The sequence below is a fragment of the Thalassophryne amazonica genome, chromosome 2 (genome assembly GCF_902500255.1).
Source record: "Thalassophryne amazonica chromosome 2, fThaAma1.1, whole genome shotgun sequence".
Taxonomy (NCBI): domain Eukaryota; kingdom Metazoa; phylum Chordata; class Actinopteri; order Batrachoidiformes; family Batrachoididae; genus Thalassophryne; species Thalassophryne amazonica.
The window spans coordinates 156,134,700-156,159,515 of record NC_047104.1 but is presented as its reverse complement, the minus strand read 5'-3'; the positions used below and the strand labels follow the sequence as shown (position 1 = coordinate 156,159,515).

The window sequence follows — 24,816 nt, the reverse complement described above, 5'->3', positions numbered from 1 at the left end:
TAACTAAAAACTTTTGGTGAAGGAAATGGCTATTCGCACGGCGGCCGTGTCCATAACTCTCATTTGGCTATTCACACAGCAAGACTCTGGTGGCAAAACGTGGAACTACTTGTATTAAAAAAAAGCATACTGCATTAAAGATGTCATAACTCCTTTAATTTTTGTCCAATTTTGATGATTTTTTTTAAGCTGAAGATGTCTTCTTTACAGTACACTAATCAATTTCATCATACATACAATAAAGAGCGTGGTGAAGCGAAAATGTCTCACACTTCTAGCCTTACCAAAAAATAGTACTTATAAGTATATAAAAGTAAACTAGAAGTATACTTGAAACATACTTCAATCAATCAACTCAATCAACTTTTTTCTTATATAGCGCCAAATCACAACAAACAGTTGCCCCAAGGCGCTTTATATTGCAAGGCAAGGCCATACAATAATTATGAAAAACCCCAACGGTCAAAACGACCCCCTGTGAGCAAGCACTTGGCAACAGTGGGAAGGAAAAACTCCCTTTTAACAGGAAGAAACCTCCAGCAGAACCAGGCTCAGGGAGGGGCAGTCTTCTGCTGGGACTGGTTGGGGCTGAGGGAGAGAACCAGGAAAAAGACATGCTGTGGAGGGGAGCAGAGATCAATCACTAATGATTAAATGCAGAGTGATGCATACGGAGCAAAAAGAGAAAGAAACAGTGCATCATGGGAACCCCCCCACAATCTACGTCTAAAGCAGCATAACCAAGGGATGGTCCAGGGTCACCCGATCCAGCCCTAACTATAAGCCTTAGCGAAAAGGAAAGTTTTAAGCCTAATCTTAAAAGTAGAGAGGGTGTCTGTCTCCCTGATCTGAATTGGGAGCTGGTTCCACAGGAGAGGAGCCTGAAAGCTGAAGGCTCTGCCTCCCATTCTACTCTTACAAACCCTAGGAACTACAAGTAAGCCTGCAGTCTGAGAGCAAAGCGCTCTATTGGGGTGATATGGTACTATGAGGTCCCTAAGATAAGATGGGACCTGATTATTCAAAACCTTATAAGTAAGAAGAAGAATTTTAAATTCTATTCTAGAATTAACAGGAAGCCAATGAAGAGAGGCCAACACGGGTGAGATATGCTCTCTCCTGCTAGTCCCCGTCAGTACTCTAGCTGCAGCATTTTGAATTAACTGAAGGCTTTTTAGGGAACTTTTAGGACAACCTGATAATAATGAATTACAATAGTCCAGCCTAGAGGAAATAAATGCATGAATTAGTTTTTCAGCATCACTCTGAGACAAGACCTTTCTAATTTTAGAGATATTGCGTAAATGCAAAAAGGCAGTCCTACATATTTGTTTAATATGCGCTTTGAATGACATATCCTGATCAAAAATGACTCCAAGATTTCTCACAGTATTACTAGAGATCAGGGAAATGCCATCCAGAGTAAGGATCTGGTTAGAATACTTGGTATACTTGCATATACTACTTGTTGGTAAAGGATAGTCTACAGTCTGCATCACAAAATGATATTTAAAAGAGGACTTACTATATCCCTAAGGATTACACTGATGTAAAATGATTTAAATATCATACATTCTGTAAGAAAAGGCTAAGCATAGGCCTATACACTGTCTTTTGATACTCTGACACCAGAAGCTTTACCATATGCTGCTGTATTATGCAGTTATCTTCCTGTCAATATTAGAACTGCTAAGACTCAAAGATTTTACAACAAAAGTTATAAGTCTACCTGAAGTTTTACTTTGTCAATTTTCGAATAAAATGTTTAATCTTATATATGCAACTACCATGCTTTTATACATTTATATTAACACTGTAGGTATATTATGCATATCTTATTGTAAATTGCATGTTTAATTTAAATACGTAATCATCCATTTCATATTGTATATACCCTCCTTCATCACAAAATGAGGGCCGACCCTATGTGCACAGCTGCCATGCACATAGGGTCGGCCTTTGGTGAATTATAAATCTTTTAACATACCCATTCCACGTGCACAGTATAAATAACTGCGCCACACTTAAAAATTTCAGTGACTGTAAAGACATTTTAATTTGCATGAATAAAATGATTGGACACGCATGTGAGCACTGGATGTTCAGTCGCTGACCGTGTCAGGAGCTCAGCACTTCCCTGACCGGTACGAGCGCTGTGGACTTTGGGGCTTGCTGGGCCTCTTCCGCGTTCTTCTGGACCCGGGCAGATTAGTCCGTTTAATATTAATTTCATGACATGTTTCTTCGTCTTGCAGTGTTCTTCCAGTGTTTGGTTGATGAAATCCAAACAGTGTGCAGAGAGCTTTACCGGGGAGCTCAACCTTGCAGACAAATTCACTGAGTCTTGCCTTTGTCCACGTCCACTTGAACCCATTTTTTACACCATCGATGTCTTTAACATGGTCTTCGTCCCTTCTCTGTAATTTTGGCCATGTTAAAGACACAGCTCAACAGACCAAAACTTGCAGAAACTGTAATTGTCCACATCCAGGTACTTTCTATGACTTCAGATTTCCAGAGATTCTGACTGGCTAAAAGTTCACTGTTGCAGAACAAGTGACCAATGATGTTGCGTGTTTTAGCTTGCAGTTTCGGCAGCACTATTATGGTTCCCATGAAGAAAGATTTAATTCATGAATGACCCTCGCTGCACCCCCCCCCCTCCCCCCCCCCCCCCAAAAAAATCTTTCTCAAAGAATTGACTGATCTCAGAAATGGCCCAGAAACCCAGAAAAACACTGAAATCTGCAGATCCGTGGAAAGTTCTCATCCCTGGATTAGAGAAATCAGTCAGTGAGTCGTCTTAAGTTTTGTAAGTAACTCCAGAAAAAAAACATTGTATGTTCAGCTGTAAAATTTTGGGTTGTGACAGAGGTGAGGACTAGTGAACTTCATATTTTGACCCATGTTAACATTGAATATGTGAAATAAAATGAAGACGGGCCTATAAGTGGCTTGTGAAGCCTTGTTGTTAATCCAAGGGTCCTGGTGGCCGCTGTTGTTTGTGTCAGCGGCAGAACCTTAAAGTTTCCCCTCTCGGAATGAATGAGGAAAACCTTCATTTTACAATAAGACAATGATCCAAAACACAAAGCTAACTTAAATTGGGGGTAAATGACAGGCCAAGTCAAACATCTAAACCTAGTTCAGCAGCATTTCATGTGTCCAAATGCATAGAACTTTAAGTGTCCCACTAATGCAATACAATCCTCTACACCAGTGACAGGAGCTTCAACTGAAGGTCCTAGCTGAGGATTAGTATGGCAAGAGGAGAGAACTCACAGGCACGAGGCAGATAAATCACAGTCAGTACTTATTTATTTACACAATATATAGAGTGCAGAATGATGAGCTTGTGATTGGGGTGGAGCTGAGGTATGTAGGGGGAAATCGCTGACAGATAGCCAGTAGTTTTGAGCTAAGAAATAGATTAGGTGTCAGGGGAGTAGCTGGCATCCACAATGTAGTCAACTGCAACAGAGAAGAAACATCAAGGCCATTTAAAAATGTCCATCCTCACTCACCTCTCTTCTTCTTGCAGCCACTGTTCAGGACTTCGCCTCCTTTTGCCTCCTCCACCTTCCACCCTCCACTCCTCTGCTGTGGCATCTCCTGTGTTCCAATGACACCATTTGAGTTCCACATACCCCAATGCTGTCAGGAGTCCTAAAGGCTGTCTTTCAATTGGAACAATTTCTATCTATGGAATGCTTAAATACAACAATAAAGATCAAATGACAATGGCTGTGGATAATTTTTTGGAATGTATTACAATTGAAATAGGTATGGAAAAAGGTAAAAATAGAATTATTAGTTGCATACACAGAGCTCCAGGCTCCAAAATTGAAGAATTTCAAAATTGGATAGAGAAGCATCTTTCACAGATGGGTAACAAGTGTGTATTTGTCTGTGGTGATATAAATATTGATCTCTTAAATCCATATCAACATAAAGTGACAGAGGATTTTATTAATACCATGCACAGCTTAATTTGTATCCAAAAATTACTCGGCCTTCAAGAATAACTTCTCAGTCAGCTACTCTCATTGATAATATATTTACTAATGATATTGATACCAAAACATCAAGTGGATTATTGATCAATGACATTAGTGACCACATACCAATTTTTATAGTAATTGATTTAAAATTAAATAAGAAATATGATGAGAAAATACAATATCATACACGACTGCAAACTGAAGAAGCTATTACTGCCTTAAAAAATAATTTATGTCGGCAGGATTGGAATTCTATTTATGCAGAGCATGATGCTAATGTAGCATATGCTAAATTTGAAAATATATTCCTTGATATATACAATAAAAACTGTCCAATCATACAGTACAGTGTAAATAAATATAAGGAGTGTCCATGGATAACAAAAGGACTGCAAAAGGCTTGCAAGAAAAAAAATAGGCTATATAGAGAGTTTATTAGAAACAAATCAAGAGAGACTGAGAGTAAATATAAGGACTATAAAAATAAATTAACAATCATTATGCGGAACTGCAAAAAGCATTCTTTGCAAAAATGCTAAGCGATAATAAAAGTAACAAAGGAAACATGGAAAATACTTAATAGTATTATAGCAAATAAACCAAAGGCAAAGAATTACCCAAAATATTTTACTTATAACAAGGATGAATACAACATGAACCAAGTTGTGAACAGTTTCAATAAATTTTTTGCTAATGTTGGGCCAGATTTGGCAGCTAACATTCCACACAGCTCATTGGAAAATCAAAAATTAACTGACAGAAATCCATATACATGTTTCTTAGCCCAGTTGATGAGGGGGAAATTATTAAGGTAGTTAGTACATGTAAGAGCAAAAAGTCAACTGATCATAATGATGTACATACGCTCAACAAAAATATAAACGCAACACTTTTGGTGCTCCCATTTTGTATGCGATGAACTCAAAGATCTAAAACTTTTTCCACATATACAATATCACCATTTCTCTCAAATATTGTTCACAAACCAGTCTAAATCTGTGATAGTGAGCACTTCTCCTTTGCTGAGATAATCCATCCCACCTCACAGGTGTGTCATATCAAGATGCTGATTAGACACCATGATTAGTGCACAGGTGTGCCTTAGACTGCCCACAATAAAAGGCCACTCTGAAAGGTGCAGTGTTATCACACAGCACAATGCCACAGATGTCGCAAGATTTGAGGGAGCGTGCAGTTGACATGCTGACAGCAGGAATGTCAACCAGAGCTGTTGCTCCTGTATTGAATGTTCATTTCTCTACCATAAGCCGTCTCCAAAGGCGTTTCAGAGAATTTGGCAGTACATCCAACCAGCCTCACAACCGCAGACCACGTGTAACCACACCAGCCCAGGACCTCCACATCCAGCATGTTCCCCTCCAAGATCGTCTGAGACCAGCCACTCGGACAGTTGCTGGAACAATCGGTTTGCATAACCAAAGAATTTCTGCACAAACTGTCAGAAACCGTCTCAGGGAAGCTCATCTGCATGCTCGTCGTCCTCATCGGGGTCTCGACCTGACTCCAGTTCGTCGTCGGAACCGATTTGAGTGGGCAAATGCTCACATTCGCTGCCGTTTGGCATGTTGGTGAGGTGTTCTCTTCACGGATGATGCGAAGGAGATGTGTTGCACTGCATGAGGCAAATGGTGGTCACACCAGATACTGACTGGTATCCCCCCCCAATAAAACAAAACTGCACCTTTCAGAGTGGCCTTTTATTGTGGGCAGTCTAAGGCACACCTGTGCACTAATCATGGTGTCTAATCAGCCATCTTGGTATGGCACACCTGTGAGGTGGGATGGATTATCTCAGCAAAGGAGAAGTGCTCACTATCACAGATTTCGACTGGTTTGTGAACAATATTTGAGGGAAATGGTGATATTGTGTATGTGGAAAAAGTTTAGATCTTTGAGTTCATCTCATACAAAATGGGAGCAAAACCAAAAGTGTTGCGTTTATATTTTTGTTGAGTATATGTCTTAGTAAAGCAAATAATTACAAAATTGCTAACCCATTAACATATATATCCATCCATCAATCCATCCATCCATCCATCCATTTTCTTCCTCTTTATCTGGAGTCGGGTCACGGGCAGCAGCTCAAGCAAAGCCGCCCAGACCTCCCGATCCATAAAAGCTCCATCTTTGAAATAATATGTTGTGATTGATTGTGTCAAAAGCCTTTTTTTAAGTCAACAAATAATCCTATCACTATTTTTCCTTTGGTCCACACGTTATTAATCTCTTCTTATTAATACATACGTTAATGGTGGCTCGGGCATCTTTTCCAGATGCCCCCTGGACGCCTTGCTGGAGAGGTGTTCCGGGCACGTCCCATTGGGAGGAGGCCCTGGGGAAGACCCAGGACACACTGGAGGGACTACATCTCTCAGCTGGCTTGGGAACGCCTTGGGGTTCCCCGGAGGAGCTGGGGGAGGTGTGTGTGGATTAAGCAAGTTGTGTTGTTAAATAACATTTTAAATAAAGTTTTTCCAATATCTTTGAAAATTGTGACAGTAGAGACACAGGCCTGTAGTTAGTAAAAAGATGCTTGTCACCAGATTTGAATAAAGGTATCACTTTTGCTACTTTCATACCATTTGGGACAATTTCAGTTTGAACTTAATTAATGATAGTCAATATGGGTTTAGAGCAAAAAGGTCCACAACACTGGCTTTGTTAGATGCAATAGGGATCAGAGGAGTGGTTTGGATTGGATTCAAAGCTATTTACAAAACCGGAAACAGTTTGTTAAACTTGGAGACTGCTGTTCTTCATATCTGGACATTATTTGTGGAGTTCCTCAGGATTCTGTGTTGGCACCAAAGTTATTTATATTGTATATCAATGATTTATGTAAAGTCTCTGATCTGTTTAAAGCAGTCCTCTTTGCAGATGATACAAACTTATTTTGTTCAGGAGATAATTTGCAACAAATATTAGTTGATCTGGGATCAGAAATGATAAAGTTGTAGAGATGGTTTGATATGAACAAATTGTCACTAAATTGGTCTAAAACTAAAATGATGTAATTTGGAAACCATAAAAAAGATGAACAAATACAGTTATACATACAGGGGGTAAATATGGAACCTGTCAAAAAGAAGAGGTTATCAGGTGTGGTCATCGATGACAGAATCAACTGGAAAGTACATATTCAACATAGTCAAAAGAAAGCATCAAAAAGTACGGCAATATTAAGCAGGGCAAAGCACATTCTTGATGATAAATCATTACATACTCTGTATTGAACATTGATTGCACCTTACTTGACTTGGTGCAAGTATGGGGCAATAACTACAAAACTACAGTACAACCATTATTCAACCTTCAAAAAGAGCATTAAGAATAATTCATAATGCAGGTTATCAAGATCATACCAATCCACTGTTTATTAAATCAAAGATTTTAAAACTCCATGACATGATTTCATTTAAGACTGTTCAATTGATGTATAAGGATATTTTATGCAAAGAGAAGGAATATATCATTTAAGGGGTTTGTATCATTTTAAAATTGCGGGCGCAAGGACGACCAGGAAATGCTTCTGTGTCTCTATTTGTGGCCCAAAAAATGGAATAAGCTACCTGAGAAACTCCAACGATGTCCAAATATCAATCAGTTTAAATATTTATATACAAAGAAATGGTGTTCGACGGATATGTATCTGATGGAAAACTTTGAGTTGTGTTGTATGATGAATGTGCTCCATCTAAATTCTTACTATTGAATGTACTGGGGTAACCAGAACGAAATAGGAGCTGTTATGAAATACTCACTTCCCTCAGCGGTAGTTATGAGCTACTACTGTTCAGACTTTGCTGGAACTGAACGTGTATGAACTGTCATCTAGCCTGGGTTGATCTGACTGTATGAGTGGGTGTAGGCATTGATAAGCGTTGCTTCTGCCGACACCTTTCAGGTACCATGTTTATTGTTTTCTTGTTCTTTCTTTCCTGTAACTTTTGTTTTATTTTATTTTATTTATTTATTTATTTGTAGAGATTTTGTGGTCTGAAAATGAGTGTTTATTTGTTTTTTGCATTGGTACCTAATAAATTCAAATTCAAATTCAATAAATGTTAAACAGTTTCTAGTCTTCTGCATCTTAAGAACTACCAGGAGCTGAAGTGTACCACACAGGAGGAGGAACAATCTGGTGTGGGTGGAATGGAAAGCCAGTGTAGATATACTGAAGACTGATTAGGATGAGTTGGTTTGGTCCAAATCTGATTGAAATCAATTATGTGGCCTTTGATAAACTGAACTCCAGGCAACTCTGGGGTTTCAACTGCGTTCACATACCAAGTTGGTAGAAATTACCCAAGGACCTGGGAGGAGTGAACCACAGACATGATCTCAACCCCAGTGACTGACCTTTGGCATTGTGTGCCAAGTTGGTGTCATTTGGAATGAAGAGGTGGGTGGGGGGTATTTTACCCCAAACTGATCTTTAACTTTGCTTAACTTTAACTTTGAATTCCAGAGTAAACCACCATCCAGTCCTGCAAATTTGGTGGGTGTCGTTCACAGGGCATAGAAAAAGTAAGAGAAGAGTAAAACTGATAGAAAAACAGTGTTTACTTTACTGTATGAGCTCTTCAGTTTGAGCTCAATCATTTAAAAAGCACTCCATGTCCTTTTTGGAGAAATATCTTTAAATGAAGCCAGTGAAATGTTCCAGGGTCCATTTGAATTGGAGAAGGCTAAGAAATGAAAAACCAGTGTTCCATAACCACACAGGAAAACAACTGCAGGAAGACCGTACAGAGCGTCAGCTGGCGTATGAATGCTCCTGGCACAGACTATTCAGATACGCACAACTTAACAAGAACAGTGTAGAAACTGCCGATAAGAGCAGTACACACAGTCAGACTGTAACGGCAAACTCACCGAGTAAGTGCTTATTGGCCAGGTGGGAAAGTACCCAAGTACACTTTCCGTAATACTCCATTGTACACATGGGCAGTTTAAATCACTCTGGACTTCAGATGGTTATTTAAATACTACTTTATATACCTCTGCTCCCCTTTATGGCAAAGACAGAAACATTGTACTATTTACTCCCATTGATAATGGACATCTGCTGGATCACCAAGAAAAACTATTACAGTATTAAATGATACAAACAGTATTAGCAATTGACTATGAACATTAATATGTGGTGATGGGGGTGAAACAGGCTTCACTGACTACATGCTGATGTTGGTGGGTCGATATTCCCAATGTTGACTGAAGAGTGGGTTTCAGACACTTGGCCAGCAGATGGACAGACGTGGAACAGCAAAGCAGAACAGACCTGAGAATGGGAGCAATGAACAGCTGACATCTGATAACTGTAACCGTGTTCACGCACCTGAGAATCCTGAGCATTCCACAGGAAATTCTACCTGAAGTGGGGGTGGGCATTTGCACAAACAAGCCAAATATGGACATCTGTAGGACTGACCATTTTAAAAAATGTCTGATTTCCTCACAAATAAAGAATAACTCACCTGTCTGTTTTTTTTCCTACCATGGACAAATTACACATCTGTGATGGCACCATCAATGCTGAAAGGTACATCCAGGTTTTGGAGCAACACATGCTGCCATCCAAGCAACGTCTTTTTCAGGGACGTCCCTGCTTATTTCAGCAAGACAATGCCAAGCCACATTCTGCACGTGTTACAACAGCGTTGCTTCATAGTAAAGAGTGCAGGTACTAGACTGGCCTGCCTGCAGTCCAGACCTGTCGCCCATTGAAAATGTGTGGCGCATTATGAAGCGCAAAATATGACAACGGAGACGCCGGACTGTTGAACAACTGAAGTCGTACATCAAGCAAGAATGGGAAAGAATTCCACCTACAAAGCTTCAACAATTAGTGTCCTCAGTTCCCAAACGCTTATTGAGTGTTGTTAGAAGGAAAGGTGATGTAACACAGTGGTAAACATACCACTGTCCCAGCTTTTTAGAAACGTGTTGCAGGCATTATTTGAAAATGAGCAAATATTTGCACAAAACAATAAAGTTTATCAGTTTGAACATTAAATATCTTGTCTTTGTGGTGTATTCAATTGAATATAGGATGAAGAGGATTTGAAAATCATTGTATTCTGTTTTTATTTACATTTTACACAATGTCCCAACTTCACTGGAATTGGGGTTGTATTAGAACTGAGTCTACAATATTTTACTGGAAAATATTTGCAAGGTTTTACTGAAATATGTTAAAAGTCATGGGAAAAAACTTTTATGTCACCACCCAGGAATCTCACATCAGTCTAATTACAATTAGTCCACATTGGCTCTCTGAGAAGAAATGCCTCAGAACTACATGAACATGTTGCTACAACGTTGAAGGACACAAAATGTATACATTTCTGGGAGTCTACAGAATGCTTTGGCAACTTCAAACCTCATTTACAGTGCGTTTGCTGAGCTCACAGTTACAGACCCCTGCCTGCCTACCTACTATTATAAGCAACAGGTTAGTCGTCTACAGCAGTCTGTACTCGAGTTTCTTGAAATGGAACAACACCTCCACCTGCTGGACATTTACTATTAATACAGGTGAAATAGAATTTTGCCAAGAGTTCCAGTCTACAATATTGACATATGACAGTGGGGAGCTTCATGGTAAAGGGTGTGAATACTTGGGATGATTTTGGGACAGGTAGCAAGATGGTGGCCGTTGTATGTGGCTTCCCGTCTGCACTCAGTGAGTTTGTTGTTGTTTTTCCTGATTCTGCTACTTGTACAGAATGCGTCCTGCTCCTGGTATATGATCACCAGACTCTCATCAATATTAGCGTTTCTGTGGAAAACTGGGCTGTCCTTGCAAACAGACAGACAGTCAAAGACAACACCACTTTCTTGGCGTCTGTATCTGCTTACAATTTTCAATTTATTGAATTTGTAGAGCACCAACTCACGACAGCATTGCCCCAAGGCGCTTCACACAAAACAACCCAAAACAAATTAAAATGAATGAAACGATTAAAAGCACAATTAAAAGACACAATTAAAAAAGTAAAAGAGATATCAAAAGAAAAAAACCATAGTGACAATATGCTAACTAAAGAAGAGGAAGAACAGATGCGTCTTCAATCTAGCTTCAAAAGTGTCCACACAATTTGACTGCCTTACAGATGCTGGAAGACTGTTCCACAGAAAGGGGCACAATAGGGAAAGCTCTTTGTGCTGCAGACTTTTTATTCACCCTAGGGAGACAAAATATTCCTGCATCCTGCGAGCGCAAGGCCTGAACCGGAACATAGGGTTTTACTAGTCAGCCATGGTAGGAAGGTGTCAGTCCATGAACAATTTTATAGGCTAGTAGCAACAACATTAAAATCTGCTCTCACAGAGACAGAAAGCCAGTAAAGGAGACGCCAAAATGGGTGTAATTTTGGGTCAAATTTTCTGCTTCATGTCAAAAGTCCTGGCAGCAGCATTCTGAACCAGTTAGAGACCCCAAATGCTGGACTGCGGTAACTCTGAAAATAGGACATTGCTATAATCAAACCTCGAGGAAACAAAAGCATGAATCAAGGTCTCAGCATCAGCCATAGACAGGATGAGATGAATCTTCACTATATTTCGCAGGTGGAAGAAAGCAGCCCTTGTGATGTCCCTAATGTGGAGGATAAAAGATAATGTAAGATAAAAAATTACCCCAAGGTTCCTCACTTTGTCGGTATGGCGTATAACACACGAACCCAAGCTAAGCGCTAGCCGGTCAAACTGATGCCAATGCCTCGCTGGACCAAGAACCATCATTTCAATCTTATCAGACTGTAAAAGTAGGAAGGTACTAGACATCCAACTTTTCACTAATGCAAGGCAATCTTCTAAGGATTTTATTTGACTGAGCTTACCAGCAGTTACCGCATGTATAACTGAGTATCATCAGCATAGCAGTGAAACGTAACCCCAAAATGCCGCAGTATACGCCCAAGGGGTGCTACATACAGGAGAAAAAAGCAGGGGGCCCAGAACAGGTCCCTGTGGAACCCCAAATGTCATATCACTAAGATGAGAAGTAGTGTTATTGTACAAAACTGTTGTGGGCTGGGGTGTTTGGCTGGCTTTGTTTTTGTTTTCTGTTTCTCCCACCAGGTGGTATGCGTTCAGGACTGAGTGGCTGACGTGTGGCTGAGTATTAGGACCTCACCCTGAACACCTGAGGCTTGTTATCACGTGCAGGTCATCAGGACTCAGCTGTGGTGTATCTGTCTTGATCAGAGCTTGCTGCACTTAAACCTTGAATGCACAGTGTGTGATTGCCAGAGACTCGACCTTGTGAGCAGACGTGTGAGGATTCGACGTCAGGAGAACAATCTCACCATTACGGACGCAGAGACCGCTCCAGGTTTGACGCCACAGTCTGTGAAGGAGGATTGGGTGAGGTCTCACGCTCTTCAGCACACTTCCTGAGGTAATTTGGTTTTGGTGACTTTCATGAAGTAATGACAGTGGATTTGGTGTCCCTCACACCTTGTTATATTGAGCTGTTACGCTATGCTAATCGCCTAATCAGCTTCTGCTGCAGTGGAGATTTGAACTGAGTTGTTCCGTGCCTGCAGGGTGAGAAGCTGATATATATTTAAGCCAGGAAGTGTTTGCTGATTGTGTGCACCTTTGAGTTGTGTCTCTCTGGGTGGAGAGTGTTGGACTCACCTCATGATTTCTTCCTTCGCAGACTCGGTTTGTCGCAGCCACCTGGGGGGTGTCGGCGGGGTCCCTGGGTCCGAACTGCTGTGGCTCCGGACTGTTTGCGCTGCTGAGAGCGCAGTGTTTCCACCTCACCAGACCGCGGACTTTTTGGGTTGTTTATCACTCCACTCACTATTATGTTTATTAAATTCTGTTACCTTTTGAACCGTGCTCTGATTATTTTATGCTGGGTCCTGTCAAACGCTGGGTTGGTGCTCCGACCGCGTCCGACACATAACACAAAACACACTGAGAACAAATGATCAGGTATGACATCAACCACACAAGGGCAGTAGTCCCAAATCACCGAAAGCCAGATAAATTTTTCGAATGGTTTCCAGGTGCCAGTTTCTAACAGCTTCTGAAAAAATTCTGATGGAAAAAAGTCCTTTTCATTCCGCCATTTCCAGACAATGAAAATCCGAAGAGGGGGTGGGACCACTCTTTCCCAAGGGGTGCTCACAGGCAAATGACGTCACCGACAGGCATGGAAAAACTCATGCATGCGCACGAGGGTTCAAGTATGTCTGACGTAAAAACATATGAATGAAATCCATATAGTTTTTGAAAAAAATAAAAAGGACTGTTACTTTATTGACAGACCTCGTAAGTGAGTGATCAGAGACCACCGACACAAAAGGCAAGATATCAATCTTCATGATAGCAAGACCACATGCGAGAAACCAAATCCAGGGTATTCCACTAATGTGCATCGAGTCCTGAATGCATTGCTGGAATCCTAATGCATCCACAATTTCCATAATGATTTGTAGAGGGGCTCAGAGGGTTATTTATATGAATGTTAATGTCACAAATAATCAAAATGTTATCCGCACTAGCTGACAAGCCGGAGATGAACTCACCAATTCATCTAAGAATTCAGAATATGGGTTGGGGGGCCTATAAACACTGACAATAACATGACCAATTTCCATACTTCTGACCCTGACAATATGTAACATCGTGGGCTGAGCGGAGAATCAGATGCTCAAATAAATTATATTTATGACCCTCAACAGGCAATAAGGTGAATCTAGATTTATAAATAAAAGCAACACCCCCGCCTTGCTTCGCACCATGAGACACGACTAAATGGGCAGGCCTCATTTAAGGGAAGGGCAACTGTGGGTTTGAGCCAGGTTTCACATAACCCAATCATATCCAAGTGATGAGCAATAATTAGATCATTAAGCAACAAAGATTTCGAGGACAGTGATCTGATGTTAATAGGACCCAAACTAAGGACCTCAGTGGGGATGACAGTCTAACTGTTCGGATTTAAGGGTGGTACCAGAATAACATACACAAGATTACAGTTTGTTCATGTAAATGGGGAATCTTCTTCACAGACTAAAGTTAATTATGGAGTTCCACAAGGTTCTGTGCTAGGACCAATTTATTCACTTTATACATGCTTCCCTTAGGCAGTATTATTAGACGGTATTGCTTGGGTTTTCATTGTTACGCAGATGATACCCAGCTTTATCTATCCATGAAGCCAGAGGACACACACCAATTAGCTAAACTGCAGGATTGTCTTACAGACATAAAGACTGGATGACCTCTAATTTCCTGCTTTTAAACTCAGATAAAACTGAAGTTATTGTACTTGGCCCCACAAATCTTAGAAACATGGTGTCTAACCAGATCCTTACTCTGGATGGCATTACCCTGACCTCTAGTATACTGTGAGAAATCTTGGAGTCATTTTTGATCAGGATATGTCTTTCAAAGCGCATATTAAACAAATATGTAGGACTGCTTTTTTGCATTTACGCAATATCTCTAAAATCAGAAAGGTCTTGTCTCAGAGTGATGCTGAAAAACTAATTCATGCATTATTTCCTCTAGGCTGCACTATTGTAATTCATTATTATCAGGTTGTCCTAAAGTTCTCTAAAAAGCCTTCAGTTAATTCAAAATGCTGCAGCTAGAGTACTGTCGGGGACTAGCAGGAGAGAGCATATCTCACCCATATTGGCCTCTCTTCATTGGCTTCCTGTTAATTCTAGAATAGAATTCAAAATTCTTCTTCTTACTTATAAGGTTTGAATAATCAGGTCCCATCTTATCTTAGGGACCTCGTAGTACCATATCACCCCATTAGAGCGCTTCGCAATGGCCATCCTCAATTTCAATGTCGTCCAGCAATGGGTGCCAAGTTTGCAAAACACATCCCTCCATGATCTCCAAGGACACGTCTGTAAAAACACACCACAGTTTCAACATGACAAGTATCCCTCCCTAAAAAAACAGTTCCCAAAAACCCACAATGGGTTCTCTGCACCAAACTCCCACCAAACCAATGGATTCCAAACCCAGATTTGTCCATTTGTTAGCACATGCTCTGGCAGTTACCAGGTCAACCCTGGCCGAAGCTAGGACTGGAACTGGACCGTCAACTTCAGCCTGCCAAGGAACCTGGCGTAGCAAACCCAGGTTCCGAGAGCATTGCTGGTGTAAATCAACCCGGCGAAGACATGGACAGCCGGGCAGACATTCCTCGGAGCTGACCACCTGCACCACGCAAGCTTTGACTGGATCCACAAGGTCCCAGTGGCAGCACACATCCCACCAGAATTCTACACACAGATCGTCCAGAAGCCAAACAGCGAGCCAAAAGGAACTTCGGCTTCACGAGCTGGCCGCTTCGTCTCCTGCAGCAGTGACTGCGCTTTCGGTCAAAAGGCAGTACAGGAGCCCGGCACAAAAAGCTGTAACCTCCGATAAAAATGGTAGTGTAGCGGATAACTGAAAAAAAGTACTTCAAATGGTGATGTAAGCACCAAATTTGGCACACATACTCCTTAGACATTACTCTTTAAAAAAATGCCGGGTACCCACGTGAACTTTCAATAGGTGGCCAAGAAGGGGTCAATTGAAGTATTACACAGGGGTCAAAATTTAAAAATGCTCCAATCATATTGAAAGGTATTCCATATATTTGTCTGATCATAAAGATTCCAAAAAGGTACAGTTTGGACTATCTGTGAATGAATGGTTTGGACTTATGGGGTAAAAACAGCAAGAACACTGAGAAAGGTCAATTTCAGTTTGTACAGGGGTCAAAAGTTAAAGTTGCTCCAATTTGGTAAAAAGTGGTGCAAGTTACTGGTTGAGTTAATAGGATTAATAAATGAATAGTTTTTGACTGTGTTGAGTGCTTGATTTCAAAGTAAAGGTTAAACAATGTCGGCATCCATTGGATTCTATGACATGTGACATATGCTACCCTGTAACATGATAACTAAGCATGTTACATGATGCAAACTATTCCTTTTAAAAACCGTATTCACCCAACTAATAATTTGCATCACGTATGACTGCTACGACGTGCAATGTTCCTGGCGTTTAGCTATCAGTGGCTCCAGCCGCCTGTCCGGGACGCTGGGTTTCCACTTCTTCATCTCCAGCCTGTGAGGACCTGCAGATGGGGCTGCGTGCAGGAGAACCTCCACCCGCTCAGTCATGTCTGCCAGTAGAGCGACGGGCGCTCAGTTCATGTGTCGCTCATCAACACCAGATCATTTACAGGTAAGACTTTCATCCTGAATGACTTTTTCTCCAGTCGTGTGCTGGACTTTCTGTTAATGGAGACCTGGCTGAAACCAGGTGAGTCCAGGCCCACCAGATGAGCCCCTTCGCCCCGGCTGTTCATTCTTCAGTGCCCTATGAGCATCAGGGCGAGACGGTGGTCTGGCTGCTGTCTTCAAGAAGAACTTTAAATGCTGATTATTACCTCCTCATGGTTATTCCACTTTTGATCTCCAGCTGTCTGTGGTGGAGTCTGTCCTGTCCTGTGCTCCATGCCATTTCACCCCAACAAAATTAATCAGGATTTTATTCAGGAGTTCTCTGAGGTTTTAGCAGATTTTATCTCAAACTATGGTCAATTTTACTTCGATGTTCCGAGGTCAAATACAAAGTCTGAGGTGATGTTTTTGCCGGAGCTGAACTCAAACTGTGTAACAAGTTATCTTCTGATTTATGCACAATTTCTGACCCAGCACTTTTTAAATTAACGCTCAAGACTTATTTAAACTAACTGTTAGCACCTGGTGGCGCTGTGACACGCTTTGTTTTTTGTGCTATTTTAGCTCTACTGTATGTTTTATTTTTGTGAATTCTTTATCTTTGATTTTACTGTAAAACACTTTGAACACCGTCTGGATGCTGTAAAGGGCGACAGAAATAAATATTGATTGAATGACTGATTGGTTGACATCATGACTCCTTTCCCAAGCATCTCCTGAGGACCCAGAGGCATGAAGGTCACTGCTGACATACAGTAGTGTTCAGAATAATAGTAGTGCTGTGTGACTAAAAAGATTAATCCAGGTTTTGAGTATATTTCTTATTGTTACATGGGAAACAAGGTACCAGTAGATTCAGTAGATTCTCACAAATCCAACAAGACCAAGCATTCATGATATGCACACTCTTAAGGCTATGAAATTGGGCTATTAGTAAAAAAAAAGTAGAAAAGGGGGTGTTCACAATAATAGTAGTGTGGCATTCAGTCAGTGAGTTTGTCAATTTTGTGGAACAAACAGGTGTGAATCAGGTGTCCCCTATTTAAGGATGAAGCCAGCACCTGTTGAACATGCTTTTCTCTGAAAGCCTGAGGAAAATGGGATGTTCAAGACATTGTTCAGAAGAACAGCGTAGTTTGATTAAAAAGTTGATTGGAGAGGGGAAAACTTATACGCAGGTGCAAAAAATTATAGGCTGTTCATCTACAATGATCTCCATTGCTTTAAAATGGACAAAAAAACCAGAGACGCGTGGAAGACAACGGAAAACAACCATTAAAATGGATAGAAGAATAACCAGAATGGCAAAGGCTCACCCATTGATCAGCTCCAGGATGATCAAAGACAGTCTGGAGTTACCTGTAAGTGCTGTGACAGTTAGAAGACACCTGTGTGAAGCTAATTTATTTGCAAGAATCCCCGTAAAGGTCCCTCTGTTAAATAAAGACATGTGCAGAAGAGGTTACAATTTGCCAAAGATCATATCAACTGGCCTAAAGAGAAATGGAGGAATATTTTGTGGACTGATGAGAGTAAAATTGTTCTTTTTGGTCCAAGGGCCACAGACAGTTTGTGAGACGACCCCCAAACTCTGAATTCAAGCCAACAGTTCACAGTGAAGACAGTGAAGCATGGTGTGCAAGCATCATGATATGGGCATGTTTCTCCTACTATGGTGTTGGGCCTATATATCGCATACCAGGTATCATGGATCAGTGTGGATATGTCAAAATATTTGAAGAGGTCATGTTGCCTTATGCTGAAGAGGACATGCCCTTGAAATGGGTGTTTCAACAAGACAATGACCCCAAGCACACCAGTAAACCAGCAAAATCTTGGTTCAAACCAACAAAATTAATGCCTCGCAGATGTGAAAGAAATCATGAAAAACTGTGGTTATACAACTAAATACTAGTTTAGTGATTCACAGGATTGCTAAAAAATCAGTTTGAACATAACAGTTTTGAGTTTGTAGCGTCAACAGCAGATGCTACTGTTATTGTGAACACCCCTTTTCTACTTTTTTTTTTACTAATAGCCCAATTTCATAGCCTTAAGAGTGTGCATATCATGAATATTTGGTCTTGTTGGATTTGTGAGAATCTACTGAATCTACTGGTACCTTGTTTACCATGTAACAATAAGAAATACACTCAAAACCTGGATTAATCTTTTCAGTCACATAGCACTACTATTATTCTGAACACTACTGTAAGGGGATGCCTCTTGTGTCTTTATCTTCTCCATGGCAGGAGTTCTGCAGCTGCCTTCCACTGGAGGTTGGGGTGAGGGAAGGCAGTTTGGAGCCTCATCACTCAAACAGAAGACCCTCACAGGAGAGCACAGACGGTCTTCTTTGGAGGGGGGCGGCTGGTGTGGTGCTGCAGGATCGTCCACTGCACAGTGGTGCCCAGGTTCAAACCTGAGGTGGATCATGTGGGTGGACACCTGGCGCAAGGACGCCATCCTCCACTGTTGACTGAACATTAGAACCCAGAAAGAATAAAGGAAACTATTTTCTTTCAATCCTTTAATTTAATAATAAACATACACATCTATATAAATAGAACATTTATCCACTTATAAAAGCTGAGTATGTACACAGAGCCGTATCGCAACAACGAGCAGCGTCCTGTGACAATCGACACTCAGTAACTGCTTTACATTGTTCAGCTGCAGCGACGTTCATCAGCTGAGGATTAGAAATATAAATACGAGGGGGGAAAAAGTGACCGCACAGTCATCCTGCTAAAAGTGAGCAGATGCTGCAACACCTACTGGAACATGTGCACCAAATAACCTACAAAATAAAGAACACATCACGAGGAAGCCTTCAAATAAACGAGAACAGAATTTTACCCGAAAAACTAAGACAATACAAGAGTCTGTTTGAAATAAAGGATCCTGTGTGATGTTTAACATCTGTGCACCCAAATCAGCAGACCTCCAATCCAATGAGCTACAGAACCACAAATCTACAGCCTCCTTTCAAAACAAGTGATCTACAACAATGCTGCTTAAAGGAGCCATTGCGCACATCTGAGACTCAAACATAGAGTTAGCACACAGCCTTACGTGCAAATACTTTCCAACAGCTGTGACGGGAGTTCATAATATTTTTACTCACCTGTCCGGTGTCACAATGGGTTCGGTTCATTTAGTAATCTGTTAGAGGGATTCCTGAACGCACCACCTGGAAATGTTTCATGTGCACAAAATACAACGAAAGTTCAATTTTTACTTCTGCACAACGGTGTTGCTTCTGGTCAAAAGCAAAGTAGAGAATTATTGGAAATCTAAAGTTGCAGAGGCCTGCTGTCGCACTGCTTTGCAGCCCTGCTAACTGCCAACAGTATGTCGTGTTTGCTGCATCTCCAGTAAAGCTGACTGGTTGAATTTACCGCTGCAGTCAGGTGAGGGGCGGGGCTAAACGACATCAAAATAATGCAGCAGATGAAGGAGCTCTGTGTTTACATCAAATGTGGAGAAAGACAAATTCCGGCACACAAGAAACTCAGGTGTTTGCTGTTTTATCACACATTCTCTTCGTATGTACAAGAACGTGCTATGCTAGGCTAACAGTGTGACAACTCTCTGCTCCAGGGTTTTTAAACAGCTCTGTGTCAGCGGCGATGCAGCCCTGTCAAAGCAAACATCCACATAACTACAGGTAAACCCCGTTAACTAACGTGTGCATAACTCACGTTTTGGCTTTTCTCACTGTCGATTTGTGGACCATGAAAATTTAGACTACTGTATGTTTTTGGCCAACCTCATTAACTTACAGTTGCAGATAACTCACGGTTCGATTTTGTGCAAGTTAATGAGGTTTACTCAGTGGTGGGCACAGTTCCGCTAAACCGCTAATGATTGAAGCTAACGTTTTCGTTAATGGATTTTTCAGATAACTTGGAAAACCATCAGTGGACCAATTAGCGTCCGATAAATTTAGTTCCGACAGCTTTTAGACCACTAACATATTTTTGCGGGCTTAGTGAATAAAGCTTAACAGTTAAAACATTTCTAAAGTCTGAAATCATAGATTTTAGTGCCTGTCTGTTACATGTTTTGTAACATGTAACGTAACAAAAACATTTATTTTCACATCCATACAGACGTATCAGTCATGCACAGCAAGACAGTTTTGCTGGTTATGGTTAAAATTTTAAACAAACTAATTCTGTCTAAATAAACTAAATATGTCATTTTTTTATTTGTTAAAAAAAGGCCATTTGAAAACTGAAAATTCTGTTTGTTAAATGATTCAGCACTTTTAGCAAAGGTGTGGAAATTGCTCTTCACACTACCATGAACACTGCCATCTACCAGATGGCCAGTAGATGGCAATTTTCCCATAATGCACTGCAGCATGTACTCTAAATGCTAAAACCTTCAAAATTAGTGCATTACTTTAAAACTGGAACATGTCTCTGATATTTTCACTTTGTAAAACAACAGAGGTGATGATAATTTCAACAACTTGTCCGGAATTAGTCAAAATTCTGCCTGTGCAAGACTTATGTGATACGACTGCAAGTCTGTATGGTGAGAAAGGTAAATGATTTTTTTTCTCTCCTTTCTTCTCTTCTCTTTTCTCTCTGGTCACAAGGTCTCTTTTGCCGAGAGAAGGCTGATCTGAGACAGAAGTGCTGACTTGTTGTCAGTAACTGCCAGTGTACTGGAGAAAATACTGAAACTTATCAGTTTAGCTTTTAGCTGTAACTTCCGCAAATTTTTTTTTTTTTTTAGGGGTTTATCAGCTTAGCTTTATAAAAGTTAACTTTTCAGTTAATGGAGTAACGGTTATCGAAGCAAACATTTTGGTTAGCTGTGCCCACCACTGGTTTCACTTGTATTTCTAAATGTTGAAGACGACACAGACGTGCAGCAGTGTGGAAGGAAAAAGCAGGTGAATTAGCTTCAATGAGCATGTCAACATGTCTGCTGTCAACAAGTTGTTCACAGCAGCTTAACAGGATGAAGTGAATCCAGTGTGACAACAAAGATAACAATAAATTGGTTATGGTTCCTCTTGTCAGATGGTAAGTGATGGGAAATGGTTATCAGTAAGGTAGGCTTTATGCTAACTGTACAGTCTGGTGTCCAACATGGAAACCGTTCGGTCCGACCCTGTGACAGGAGCTTGGACCTCGTCCACATCCTCCACTTCACACTGTGGGGTTGTTGGCGTCTTCAGGGTGGGGTAATCCAGGAGCACCTGTGGGCACTCTGGGGGCTTTTTCCACTTCAGGATCTGGTTCCAGAGGCATGGAAGGGCTTTTAGGAAGTCCTAAAAATAACACAGGTATGAAAACATTTAGAGTTATTTGTTTTCTGTACACCATTTGTTACAGGTGGGCATGTCTACTGGAGTTTTGGTGAAAAATGAAGCACCATTGTACCAGTGCAACCCCACACATCAAACTAGAGTCCAGAATGAGTTGTACCTGCTGGCAGCTGCAGGTTCTTGTTGTAGCTGCGCAGAAGACATGGCCTGACCCAGGGCTTGGTTCATACCAAGAGGTGCACTGGGAGATATGGAAGCAGCTGCCATGTTTGGGTTTGATTTGGACTCCTTATCCGGTTTGGTCCAAACGAGACTCTCTGTAACCTGCAGGGCTGCTCCCATCTTCTGAGCCATGTCCATCAGCTATTTGTGATAAATCAACAAATGAAAAGATCAAATCAATTTCATTTATATAGTGCCAAATCACAACAAACAGTTGCCCCAAGGCACTTTATATTGCAAGGCAAAGCCATACAATAATTACAGAAAAACCCCAACTGTCAAAACGACCCCCTGTGAGCAAGCACTTGGCGACAGTGGGAAGGAAAAACTCCCTTTTAACAGGAAGAAACCTCCAGCAGAACCAGGCTCAGGGAGGGGCAGTCTTCTGCTGGGACTGGTTGGGGCTGAGGGAGAGAACCAGGAAAAAAGACATGCTGTGGAGGGAGCAGAGATCGATCACTAATGATTAAATGCAGAGTGGTGCATACAGAGCAAAAGAGAAAGAAACACTCAGTGCATCATGGGAACCCCCCAGCAGTCTAAGTCTACAGCAGCATAACTAAGGGATGGTTCAGGGTCACCTGATCCAGCCCTAACAATAAGCTTAGCAAAAAGGAAAGTTTTAAGCCTAATCTTAAAAGTAGAGAGGGTGTCTGTCTCCCTGATCTGAATTGGGAGCTGTTCCACAGGAGAGGAGCCTGAAAGCTGAAGGCTCTGCCTCCCATTCTACTCTTACAAACCCTAGGAACTACAAGTAAGCCTGCAGTCTGAGAGCGAAGTGCTCTATTGGGGTGATATGGTACTACGAGGTCCCTAAGATAAGATGGGACCTGATTATTCAAAACCTTATAAGTAAGAAGAAGAATTTTAAATTCTATTCTAGAATTAACAGGAAGCCAATGAAGAGAGGCCAATATGGGTGAGATATGCTCTCTCCTTCTAGTCCCTGTCCGTACTCTAGCTGCAGCATTTTGAATTAACTGAAGGCTTTTCAGGGAACTTTTAGGACAACCTGATAATAATGAATTACAATAGTCCAGCCTAGAGGAAATAAATGCATGAATTAGTTTTTCAGCATCACTCTGAGACAAGACCTTTCTGATTTTAGAGATATTGCGCAAATGCAAAAAAGCAGTCCTACATATTTGTTTAATATGCGCATTGAATGACATATCCTGATCAAAAATGACTCCAAGATTTCTCACAGTATTACTAGAGGTCAGGGTAATGCCATCCAGAGTAAGGATCTGGTTAGACACCATGTTTCTAAGATTTGTGGGGCCAAGTACAATAAATTCAGTTTATATCTGAGTTTAAAAGCAGGAAATTAGAGGTCATCCATGTCTTTATGTCTGCAAGACAATCCTGCAGTTTAGCTAATTGCTGTGTGTCCTCTGCTTCATGGATAGATAAAGCTGAGTCATCTGCGTAACAATGAAAATTTAAGTAATGCTGTCTAATAATACTGCCTAAGGGAAGCATGTATAAAGTGAATAAATTGGTCCTAGTACAGAACCTTGTGGAACTCCATAATTAACCTTAGTCTGTGAAGAAGATTCCCCATTTACATGAACAATTGTAATCTATTAGATAAATATGATTCAAACCACCGCAGCCCAGTGCCTTTAATACCTATGGCATGCTCTAATTCTCTGTAATAAAAGTTTATGGTCAACAGTATCAAAAGCAGCACTGAGGTCTAACAGAACAAGCACAGAGATGAGTCCACTGTCTGAGGCCATAAGAAGATCATTTGTAACCTTCACTAATTGTTGTGAAAGTGTAGGAACACGGACCCACAACAGGGGGCGCAATGAACGGACAATGGAGGAAGGTGAATAACAAGGTTTACTATTGTGAAACGAGCACAATGAATACAACAATCACAATTTGGGGTCGAATCCGCTGGTGTCGTGTGGGCAGGCTCGAAGGTAGGAGACGTCCGTCTCAGTCGAACCGAAACCACCCAGATCTCCTCTGCCACCGAACCCTGGAAATACTGGAACCGCCAAGTCCCGAATTCCCAGGTGGCCACTGCCTCCGCTCGTCGGATCCGGTACTGCTGGCGGGAGAGAGCAACAACACAGGCGTGGATGCGACAGCACCCAGCAACGGAGAGGGGAGAAGCCGCCTCCACCTCCAGTTACAGTATGACAGGCAGGTGAGTACTTATCTAAGCAATTCAGCTGTCCTGAAAAGGTTTAACAAATCTGTTAGCTATGTAGTCAGAATATAAATGCAGAGAACGTTACCTTCGTCTAAAGGCGATATCTCGGCACTGAGGTGGAGACGCCATCCTCCTGATATACCTCTGTGCTGAGTGGAACAGCTGTGTCCGGTGATGGGTGACAGCTGTCACCCAGGCTGCTCCCATAAGGCGGCAGCGCCCTCTGGTGCCTGGAGCCCGCACTCCAGGCAGGGCGCCCTCTGATGGTGGTGGGCCAGCAGTACCTCCTCTTCAGCGGCCCACACAACACTAATGCTGTTTCTGTACTATGATGAATTCTAAACCCTGACTGAAACTCTTCAAATAGACCATTCCTCTGCAGATGATCAGTTAGCTGTTTTACAACTACCCTTTCAAGAATTTTTGAGAGAAAAGGAAGGTTGGAGATTGGCTTATAATTAGCTAAGATAGCTGGGTCAAGTGATGGCTTTTTAAGTAATGGTTTAATTACTGCCACCTTAAAAGCCTGTGGTACATAGCCAACTAATAAAGACAGATTGATCATATTTAAGATCAAAGCATTAATTAATGGTAGGGCTTCCTTGAGCAGCCTGGTAGGAATGGGGTCTAATAGACATGTTGATGGTTTGGAGGAAGAAACTAATGAAAATAACTCAGAACAATCGGAGAGAAAGAGTCTAACCAAATACCGGCATCACTGAAAGCAGCCAAAGAGAACGATATGTCTTTGGGATGGTTATGAGTAATTTTTTCTCTAATAGTTAAAATTTTATTGGCAAAGAAAGTCATGAAGTCATTACTAGTTGTCAGCCTGGCTACAGTGCTGAAAAGAAACCTTGGGTTGTTCTTATTTTCTTCAATTAGTGATGATAGTACGATGTC

General features: G+C 41.3%; 1 protein-coding gene across 1 annotated transcript in view; it reads right to left on the bottom strand.

The window, feature by feature from the left end:
• Positions 1 to 21,092: 21,092 nt before the first annotated feature.
• Positions 21,093 to 24,816, bottom strand: part of LOC117501064 (Bardet-Biedl syndrome 4 protein-like) — an 89,381-nt gene continuing 85,657 nt past the window's right edge. The window contains 1 exon segment of the mRNA XM_034159874.1: positions 21,093 to 21,527. Coding sequence (XP_034015765.1) covers positions 21,406 to 21,527 — 122 coding nt within the window. The 3' untranslated portion in view covers positions 21,093 to 21,405.